At 39.3% G+C, this 11,169-nt stretch overlaps 1 protein-coding gene across 1 annotated transcript; it reads left to right on the top strand.

Annotated features, from left to right (window-relative positions):
• The first annotated feature begins 1,014 nt into the window (after positions 1-1,014).
• On the top strand, positions 1,015-8,775 carry ric3a (RIC3 acetylcholine receptor chaperone a). Its single transcript, XM_028572786.1, has 7 exons — positions 1,015-1,132; positions 3,407-3,624; positions 3,874-3,949; positions 6,370-6,466; positions 7,618-7,775; positions 7,961-8,142; positions 8,359-8,775. Exons 1-7 carry the CDS (start codon positions 1,015-1,017, stop codon positions 8,773-8,775), a joined length of 1,266 nt encoding a protein of 421 aa, XP_028428587.1.
• The last annotated feature ends 2,394 nt before the right edge of the window (positions 8,776-11,169 follow it).

Genomic DNA, 11,169 nt, shown 5'->3' with positions numbered 1-11,169 from the left:
ATCACAACATGACAATTTCAATGAGAAATGTTAGCTAGTAAGCATAATAACGTTAACACAGAGTTTACCAGATCAATATAAAATGAGATGGACATGCCTGGAAAAACACGTCCTACTTGTGCTTGTTTTTTTTCTCTGACAAATCATAAAGTGATCAACTTTATTTACTTAATTACACTTTCCATCCAAAGCCATCAGTCTGCCACTTTTATCAAACCTGAATTACCACTAACTAAGAGCGATCATGAAGTCACACACTTGAATCCTACATTGCTTCACATGTCAATCAGCAAAGCACCGATCAGCCTGACAAACACCCATAACACAGTAACACAGTGAGCTGCCTTACCTTGACCCATGTATGTCTTCCTCCTCATTTTTTCCAGCTTTGGCTTGTTGCAGTGATGACCCTAAAAAGAATGTATATGAAATGACACCTGATTAAGCAAGGTCAGTGTATGTGATTGTATGCACCAAATGCGGATACAATAATACAAAGCTAAAAGACTAGGCCCATATTGTTATTAAACTAATTTTGTAGAGATTGAATCAAAATTGAAGGCTGTGGTTTTTATGTTTTGTTGGGACAAAATAAATAATGATGGAGAACCTTGGCTGAAATGGGGTTGGCATTCACAGAATGATGTGTCTTGACTCAAGTAATCCAGGGAAAGGGGAATTTTGTTTCAAGAGTGTTTGGCTTTCATGACCAAACAGTAAAGGTGGTGCATTGATGTTGATTGCTGATTAGCCGATTCATCGGTTGCTGTAGATGTTGGTTTTTTTAATTACTTTTAGGGCATAATAATAATAATAATAATAATAATAATGCAATAGGCCAGTTAATTCCCTCTTCTGGGATTTGTGGTCAATATTTCGAACAGCACTTGAACGCAGCTGATGTAATCTGGTCTAATCTGGGCAGGAACGTCACCAGATGAGAGATGACATCTGTGGATACTATTTTAACTGTTCAAGTGAAATAAACGCATGACTGTCATTTTGTGAGTTGAAATGTCTATAACAACTTGCCAGAAGGTTACTCTTATATCATGCTCTGTTCTCTGTATTTCTCTTTTCCTGCCCAGAATGCTTTTACCCAGAGGGAAAAAGGAGATGGGACGGCCTGAGGGTAAGGCGGCTTATCAGATCATCATCCATCCAACCATCTCCATCCCGCTCCATCTCTGATGTCTTTTTTTGTTGCTGTTGCTGTGCTTTTGTTGTTATTGCCAGCTGTTACTTTGACTATACAGAGTGTGCCAGGCCCAAGGCCCCATCATAGATACACAATGAATGAGATAAAAATAGAAAAACATGTATTTCACATAAATTGAAGAATATGTATATGGAATATGTTGTACAATTAAAAAAAGCTTTTACACCTTATGTCCACCATGGAAGTACTGACACATATTAAGCTGCTGTGTTTGTTGATAAATCTGACCTAAAGATGGAAGTGGACACTTAATATAAATGTAGGGCTACTCAAATACTCCGCTTGAAAGTTAGATTGTAGCGTGTCTGATTATATATCTGTAAATGGCTTAAGCATATTAAGCAAATAGATATACTTTGCTTCTTAAAAAAAGTGTCCCTGTTCATGAGAAGGTTGTATTTATTTATTTTTAAAATATTACAGTTTAACTTTATGAGTTTATTCATATTTCATTACAGGCTAGAAATAACTAAAATTTGAAGAAACATTTTTTTTTATTGTGTTAAGGCCGGCAGTTAAAAGCAACATACTGACTGCCACCGGCTACCCCACTCTAATCAAGCAGTGCTTTAGGCTAAGTTTTTCGAACATTTAAATAGAATATAAATTATAATAAATTACCAACAATCCTTGAAACTACAATTCTAATCAACTACCAAAAACATAAAGTAGCTCTACTCAACCATTAATAACCTAAACCAAAGGTTTTCAACATTTTTCAAGCCAAGGACCCCTAACTAAAATAGAGACGCAACAGGGGCCTCTATACATTAAACATACATGTGGCATAGTTAATCCTTAGGATTTACTGTAGCTGTGGATGGCCTTAGTGACTACCTTACCTATAGGCCAGTAAGCAGTGGGTTATATTTGGTCAAATATGTTGGCTTCATGTTAAGACTTTTAAAAAAACTTTCAAAAATTAACAATAATTTGGAGGACCCCTGCATTGACTCTGAGGACACCGTAGGGGTCCCGGACCCCCAGTTGAAGATCCCTGACCTAGCTAAACAATGACCACAAACTTATGTTGATCAGAAATAATCAATAACCAAACAAACCAAGCAAACGACATGACACAAATGTCACACAGCTAAAACAACAGTTTTCTCGGATGTTTCACATCCTCACGACACTGTCGTCACAGGGTATTTATCCCTGACTGTGTTGTACTGTATATTACTATATTGACTGTTAAAGTGAGCACTATTTCCTAACAGAGCTGTGTATGTGTGTATGTTATGTTACCTTGTGACTCCAAATAGGGATACGTCTCTCTTCTCTTCAGCCATATCTCGTTCGTCCGAAGTTAAGGAAATTATTACTTTCCTTTGGTTATTGTTAGCAATTCAACGCGTCTATAATGTTCACATTCATCATGGCTTATAGTGGCAGCATGCTAACATCCTCACAGTGCGTTAGGCTACCAACAGATGGCGCGTTTTGATATATAATTTTAGAATTATGAGCGATTGTTTGAGATGTATCTCGCCAGTATATTGTGATAAAGATGGTTATTTTTGTTTGTGGGCATTTTCAAATTTATAACGACCACATTAAACGGCTTTACAAGCTAGCTACACACGACATTCAATGCTACTCAAGCTAACTAGCTAGTGATACTATTTCCATTGACATAAAAGACTATTTCACCACAGTAACCTGTATCTCTGCTTTGCTATGCGGACTTGATTGTAATTGGTAGAACAGACTGTCAATCATAAGCAACAGCATATGATTGGTGCAATGAGGCGCTGAGGGCGGCACAAAGGACAGATAATGTGCTTTATCCAACTGTTCGCAATAATTAGCTAAAATGTTGTGAAATGTACAATACAGTAACATATTGTGTCTGCAGACTCACCTTTCCAAGTTGTTTTTTTAATAGAAAATCTGGAACAGTGTCTGCCCTGATTGTTTGATCAAAACCACAGTATTTACCTGATACCAGTGAATAATGTATACTAAATGGGAAATCAATTTAATGTTAGTAAACTTGCAGTGCTGGCAACAAAAATAATTTCTTTCCTCAAGGATTTAACTACATAGCCTACTACTTGCATGTAAATGAGAAAAGAAGCTACATGTAGGCTACTTCTTGTTGAGGAAGCGGTCGCTGTTTGGTATTTGCAGGAAAAAATGCTTTAATTATTGATAGATTGATTGATTGTTTTTTGTCTTCTCCAGTTGGACCGGGGTTCTACCCTCCTGTGATGCACCAGCTGTCATTGCCAGAGGACCCAGAACGGTGGGGTGTGGACCCTTCGTACTCCATGACACACAGTGCTGAGGCCATGGCCAAAGTAAAAGGCATTGGACGGGGCAAAAAGTACAACCTAATGGCTCAAGCAATACCCATATATGGCTTTGGGATACTTCTTTACATCTTCTATATAATCTATAAGGTAAATACTATGACTGACCTGCTTGATAGGTAGGTAGGTTGTATGAATATAAAACACTATACTGTAGAGTACTGTACAGTATATGAATATAAAGTGTTATCATGCAGCTTTACACTACACTATATTATACTGCACTATAATGTATGTCAAGTAAATACTGCATAATGAGAAATACCATGGTGATTTCTGTGACATTAGTGATGGCAATTAAATGCATTACGCTAATCATAATCATTTTTATGTTCACAGCTGACATGTAAGGGGGAGACTACTAAATCAGGAAACTACACAACAGTAACCAAGGCAAACATCGAGAATAGGATTAGTAAGTGTATTTCCAAAAACTATTTGTGTTATTTAACTACCCTATAGGGTTCCAACTAATGTAATTTGAACTGTTCATGGACAATATGTTAACATTTGTTTTGATTCTTAAATAATTATTAATTAGTGGTATAAGTTTATTCAGTGAAAGAATATCCAAAGCCAAAAGTACAGTGGCAAATTAAACTGTGCTATTATAAATTTTGTGTGCATGCATGCATGTGTGTGTGTGTGTGTGTGTGTGTGTGTGTGTGTGTTTGTGTGTGTGTGCATGTGTGTGTGCCAATGTACACATAAATTGACACACACATAATTTGCAATTACATGGAAATTCATTATATTTTGATGTTAAAGTTGTTGTCTGTAAGATTTGAGTTAAGTTGTTTCTAGCAGCAGCTTTGGTGGTAAGATGTTATTGCAGGGGGGCCTCTGGGACTAGCCTGACAAGCCAGACCCACATCAAGATGTTGGGTCTGGGAACTCACCATTGACAGGGCTCAATCCAAGGGGCGGGATAAACGGTTGTCTTTCAAATTCCCTCTGCACGAAATAGGATAGCGCTACAACCAGGCAGAGCAACAAAGAAGGTTGCAAAGCTAGTTGATAGACTAAACTTTTGCTGTATCTGGTCGGCAAAACTCCCAACACATCTTCCTTTTTTAAGAATGATTTCTGTGCCGTTCTTTGTTCTTTTCTCAAAGAAAAGCTTAACTCCAAGTCTTCCAGAAGACCGCTGTTCCCAGCAGCAGCAACCATAAGCCCGCCCACCGACTCTATACACAATGTGATTGGCCTGACGAGAGTTTGGTTTTTCCAGCTCGCAAGTCAACAGAGAGTGCCTAGACTCTCCTGGATGCAAATTAAATTTGCTGCAACTAGGGTGCGTCTAGATTTCTAGGCTACTCTGGGACCTCATCTCCCAGAGTTACTTTCGAAAACGAACAGTGTTGACTGAATGACGTCGGTAGATTGGCAGCTCTAACCTGCAGTTAGTCCACACCAAGGGGGTAAGCCAGCTTCCACAAAGCGTACCTCTTATGGCGCCATTTTGATGCTACCTAGCATTCACCCGCCGTTAGCATTCCATTGACTGCTATTAATTTTGACGTCATTTTGACAGCGAATAACTTTACATCTGAAGCGTTTAAAGACTTTATTTGTCCATTGTTTATTTCTAAAGAAACATGACAATATATAAAAGGCTCCATTACCTTGTATCTCATGTTATGGCTCTGTAGCAGACGTTTTTGTAAAAGTAGGCTAACGATTGTGTCATAACTACGCAACTTACTGTCACACAGTAGAGAAATTACCGTACAGTACAGGAGAAGCTCGCAGGGAGTTTTGACTTACATTAGCTGTTTAAGTTTAATAACTAATGTTAACTAGCATTTTAGTTAGCAATAATTAGCCTGTGCCTATGTTATCTCCTTACATATACCTATGCTCTCAGTCTCTGCAAGATTCAGAATGATTGAGATTTCTCTTGGCACAGCTACCAGAAGACTTACAACTTTCAGACAGGTTGCTCAGGTCACATCTACGTAGTCAAGTTCAGTTGGAGGCTACGCAGTAACGCTCAGCCATCACCGGAAAAGTGCTTCTCATATACTTCACTGGTCTCTGTAGAAAACAACGGCGTCACATTGTCCATTTTCTTACTGTCTATGGTCCACACTGATAACAGTTTAGTCTAAAATGAGCTAATGGCTAATACATCCATGAAGATATGGGCCATGTGGGGACACATGCAGCCGTGGAGATGAAAGAGCCGGGGAGGCCACGGCTAGCTAAGGTGGCTAATCGTGCTAACACAGTCAACAGTGCTAACGCAGCTAGCGGGATTACTAGCGGGGCTATCAGGTGATGTTATCCACAGTGAAGCCGTCTGCATTAGCACTGTTGCCCGTATTAGCACGGTTAGCCAGATAGCGTTAGCATCCAATCTAACCAATGTGACACAAACACCCTACTAGCCACTGAGGCAGAATGTGATATAACCTCAGCTGATGAAGTGGAGGGCAAGGATGAGCGGGAAGCACTCACCGCCTTCCCCTTATTCGCCTCACCCGGGAAGGAAAAGAGCCGAACGTCCCAATTTTCGAGAACAATGGTACGCAGCATAATAGGCAGTGACAAGCTCCATCTGTGCAGACGGGGAAAACCAACCCCTTCCGACTGATGTAAAAAGTGCCAGTAACTGTGCGCTCCATTTAAATTTAGGGCAGGAAAGTCACCACAGACAATCAGATTGTATTACTTGACAAAGCAGCAAATACAAGCACTTTCGTCAGTGGGTTACATGCTCAATCACCATTGTTTTAATTCACTCTTTGATAGATAGGTACTTTTACAATTAACTACATGAAAATCTTACGGACAACAACTTTAAAACAATGTTGTCTCTTATAAATCTTGTAGCACCCGATGAGCTTGTTAGGCTTCAGGAGAGACTTCTGCGAACAGAAGCGATGATGGAGAGGATTGTCTCTGCAAAGAATCGTGGTTCTGGGAGTAGGTAAGACTTGTTTTTTTTCTTAACATCCTACTCTTCACTGCCCATAGCACAGAAGAACCAGAAAAATGACTTATACTGGCATAAATCAGTACAGACCTGGTGTTGGAGCCATTACACCACTTTGTTTTGTGTTTATAGGCTACCATGTTGGTTATGCCAATTAATATGCAGTTTTATGTGTGAGCACTGGGTGGAGCATTGCCTTTGGTAAGGCATAAAGGTAATCAGCCACAGCTACACAGGTGTGTGGAAATAGGGGAAAGCATACAGCTTGTCGTGTCATTGTTTGATTTGTTTGACAAGGAAAATTAATAGAACTAAACCAGAAATGAAATGAAATGGACTGTAATGCTTGTGCGATGGTGAGCAGGCCGTTAAGGAAAATAAATGGGTCACAGCACCGAAATGCACACAAATTGTGGACATTGATTATTGGCATGCACAACAAGCGTCCAAGCAAGTTCTCCCCTGATCCCACCGTATTGGCCTAATGTAGGAATTGATAAAAGACTCTACACCTGGCATGAAAATAAAAGGCTAAATTATTCAATGGTGGAAAGGCCACTGGCATATTTTACTTAACAGCTTCTGCTACTACTTTGTTTAAAAGTCTGTCATAAAACAGCATAGGTTGTTTAAAAATGCAATCAATTCAATCAAATCAAATGTGTAAGAACATGAATTTTCTAGTTGCTAGTTTATTGGAAACTACTCATGTCACTTTTGGACATGCTGATGTTAAATCTTTTTTTTAACAAGCAAATAAAAACAGAGACTCATAGACTTAATGTTCAAAATGTGTTTATTAGGATAAACCCCTTGAGATGTATAATCTTGTTTTCAAGGGGGTCCCAACATATAACACAATCATTACATAACAAAATAATAATAATAATAATAATAATAATAATAATCTGTATTAGTCACAATTCATTGGAAAAATGTAATCTCGGCTTCATCTCACTTAGTAAGGACTTTGAGAAAACAAGAAGAATCAGGAAATCAAGACAAAAAAGAAAATATGCATTGTAGCTATACATGGCAATTGAATGTAATATAAATGAAAATGGAAAGAACCATTGGCATAGAGTGATGTACCATAGCATTGTCGTCTTGCATGACTCTGCTTCATTATCTGTCCTGCTCTCTAGTGGCAGAAGGAGGAAGAGTAAAACTTCTATATCAAAGAAGGAGGAGAAATTACTCAAGCAACTTAGACAGATCACACAGCTGATACAGGAGGGCCGGTTGGAGGCAGTCTCCCCAGAGATGGAGGCTGAGGAGGTCCCCTACTGTGCAGACTGGGAAGGTACATACATGCCTAAATCTTAATCCCTAATCTCCTCACATCATTTTACAAAATCTATATTTGTTGCACTTACTGTATAGTCGCAGATTTTGTCTTTTCAAATCACAGTTTTAATTATAAGAAGCTGTTTTATGTAAGCAAAATCTCATACTGTATATGATGCATCTTTTTGTACACCAATGCAGGCTACCCAGAGGAGACCTACCCAGAGTATGATGAGCCCTATAAAAGACGTGGATTTCACACCTTTACACTAGAGGAACCCCCCCACCAGCTTACCGCTGAAGCCCTGGCAGAGAGGATGGAGCAAGAGGAGGAAGAGATTATGGCAAGGAAACTATCCATAGTTAAAGAGGAGGATGAAGAGGCAGAGGGAGAGGAGGAGGACGAAGAGGATGAGGATGATGAGGATAAAGAGGAAGAAGTGGAGGAAGTAGAGGAAGAGGAAGAGTTAGAAGAAGAGGAGGAGGAGGAGGAGGATGAGGGGGAGGTGGAGGGGGAGGAGGAGGAGGAGGAGGAAGAGGAGGAGGAGGAGGAAGAGGAAGCAGAGAAAATACAGTTGCTCAGTCTTCCTTCATTCCAGCCTGCTGCAGAAAGAAAGCAAGAGAGACTTGGTTTGCAGTTGAGCAAAGAGCTACAGTGTCTTAATGGAGGCAAGAAGCAAATTAGCTTTAGTGACCACAAAGATGTGTTCTGCTACCCTAAAGAGTGTACTTATGAAGAGGAGGAAGAAGAGAAGCAAGAGGAGGTAGGGGAAGAAGATGAGGGCACAGAGGGGGAAGAGGAGGAAGAAGAGGATGAAGATGATCCAGTGATGGAGGCAGAGAGCCTGCAGTTCAGCTGTGAGGGTTGTCCCAACCCAGAGGAGGAAGCAGAGGAGGATAAAGAAGAGTATTTGTTAGTGTCAGAGCCTGTGGAGGAAGACAGCCCTATCCATGCAGACATGCCTAAGGAAGTCGGGGCGAGTGGTCTGAGGATGCGGAACAGGAGAGAGACGTAAAAAAAGACTTTTCCAATTACCTAAAATGAGTTTTTAAACATAGAGTGATCTTTATGTTCCTCAAATTGTACTCTGTTTATTACTGATCCCTTATATGTGTACAATATACAACCCAAGGTGAATAGAGACATGCAATGCTGCTGTAAAGTTATGCTTATATTATATATACAAATAATAGTCTCAAGAGCTTCTGATGCTTATTGTTTTTATTTACAGGTCCTGCACACCCATGGTCCACCCACACAGATTTGTTTCACTTACTTGCCTTATTAGACTCTTCAGTGCAAACAAAATGTGCTTGATTGACATCTCCCTCTCTACGTTCACTTTATCATTCTTATTGGCTAATTCCTGGCATAGCCCAGCTGCAGTCAGTCAGGTTAATTTAAAACACCCGTGTGGGTGTGCAGAACCTTTAAAAGAATTGAAGATTATTGAAGATAGTGACTGCTCATTTGCTTTTATTTTTAATCAAGAAAGGCTTTACAGTTCAAAATGAAGGAATGTTGTGGACCCGCAGAATGTTTGCATTATTTATCATTACCCCAGATTACTTTTACGTGACAATGTTGTTATTACTTTTGAATCAGAAAACGTGTCACGTTTCACAGAAGCCATGGGTGCTCACATCGGCAACAGAGAATTGAGGCTTTGCTACAACGTAAATATGTGAAGTAGTTAATGAGTATGCAGTACACAACACTGTCATGCAATATCTGGCTCCACCTGGTGGTATTACGTGGTTCTACTCTTGGGGATGCTTCCTGTTGAGGTAATGCGGCACAACAGCTTAGAATGCACAGCAACATGACAAATAACATCCAGGCAGTATTACAAATAATCCCCCAGCAAGAATCATCATAGATATAAAAACCCTTTATGGTGCACACAAAACAGAGTAGAAGCAAAGCAGGTGGAGGTGGAGAAGGTCTTTTGCAAATTGTCAGCAGTGGTAATATCAGTAAAATAAATGTGTCAATATAAAGATCAATACATCAAATACAAATGAGTGCTGTAAAATAGGAAGGGTGTGGTGAGATAGCGCTCAGCTGCCACAGCAGCACAACTTTGACTTCAAGTGTCCCGCTAAGATTAAGTCATGCTTTTTGCCTCTAGTGATTGATGTGATTAAGTTACATTTCATTACACGCCATCCTTTGAAATCCTTTGATCCAGCTGTTTAGCAGCAAACTGCCACAGCAAAAGGGTCAAGGACTAACTAGTCTATATCGACAACGTTCCACTTCCGAGATTGTTCAGGTGCCGCCGGATGTCCCTCTTTTTAGGCTGGATGTCCCAGAATGCTGTGTGGAAGGTCGGGAAATGCGAGACTAGGGATTAACTCATCGTCAGGCAGCAACATCAAACATGTCCCTTTGACCAGTAGACCTTTGCTTTGTGGACATTTTGACTTGTCATACACAGCTGTGACTACTATTAAGAACAATGGCTACAATCTATTAAAGTGTTTCAGTCCCAGATTTGACTTGCTGGCACACTTAAACAGGCAGAGCCAAAATTAATGTTATTAGTTGTCTGTTACTTCCCAGACATCTCTGTAATGTTGAAACAGTTTTTGTTGAGAGGGTACTACTAAACAAAGGATCACACTGCCACTGCGGAAGTATTAGCTACTAGGCAAGGTGGTAGGCAAGCTAGTTACTCCAAAGTATTGTCTTTTATAATAATATTATTTATATAAAAGCCATGCAACCTTTTATCACATTGTTGCAAAAATACCAGGCTCACACAATAAAGACAGGATTATTTTCTAAACTTCAAATAAAGTGTTTCTGTGTATATTTTATGTTCTACTTTTTTTCATCCAGCATTTAGGTTTCTAACGGTGTAAACAATCCACAGGATTTGACAAAACAAACTGATGCATCTTGCCACTGGATTTCAGCATTACTGTGAATGTTACAGTACATTGTCTGGCCCAGTTAGGAACCACAAGTTTAACTCAGAACAAGATGACTGATACCAATTTTCTGGGACTGGACTTTATGAAAAGATGGTATGTTCACTGTTACATTGATTTAAAAGAGGAGCAAATGGTAAAAGACAGCATCAAATTCATAAATGTGTCATTCAAACGAGTAGGGTTAGGAATGTATATTTTGACTCACTGAAGTTTTATTTTTTTACTATGATTAACCTGTGTCTATACCACCACAGTAAATTGTACACCATTTACTGTACATTACAACGAGAGCACTAAAAACAAAAAGTGAAGGAACCTTGGACACATGTATGAAAAGCAGACTTTACAGCAAGAGTATCAACAATTTTAAAATAGAAATTTAAAATAGTTAGAACATAATTAAGTACAAGAATAGCACATTTGATAAAGATTTCCTCATAACCCACAGTAACAATAGCGGTATTGGAGAT

This window comes from Perca flavescens, chromosome 1, assembly GCF_004354835.1.
Source record: "Perca flavescens isolate YP-PL-M2 chromosome 1, PFLA_1.0, whole genome shotgun sequence".
Taxonomy (NCBI): Eukaryota; Metazoa; Chordata; class Actinopteri; order Perciformes; family Percidae; genus Perca; species Perca flavescens.
This window is presented reverse-complemented; position numbering and strand designations above follow the sequence as displayed.

Coding starts and splice junctions, on each gene's coding strand:
- ric3a (XM_028572786.1), top strand. CDS start 1,015: ATGTCTATAACAACTTGCCAGAAGGTTACTCTTATATCATGCTCTGTT. Junction 1,133..3,406: donor GGAGATGGGACGGCCTGAGG/GTAAGGCGGCTT, acceptor TGTCTTCTCCAG/TTGGACCGGGGTTCTACCCT. Junction 3,625..3,873: donor TCTTCTATATAATCTATAAG/GTAAATACTATG, acceptor TTATGTTCACAG/CTGACATGTAAGGGGGAGAC.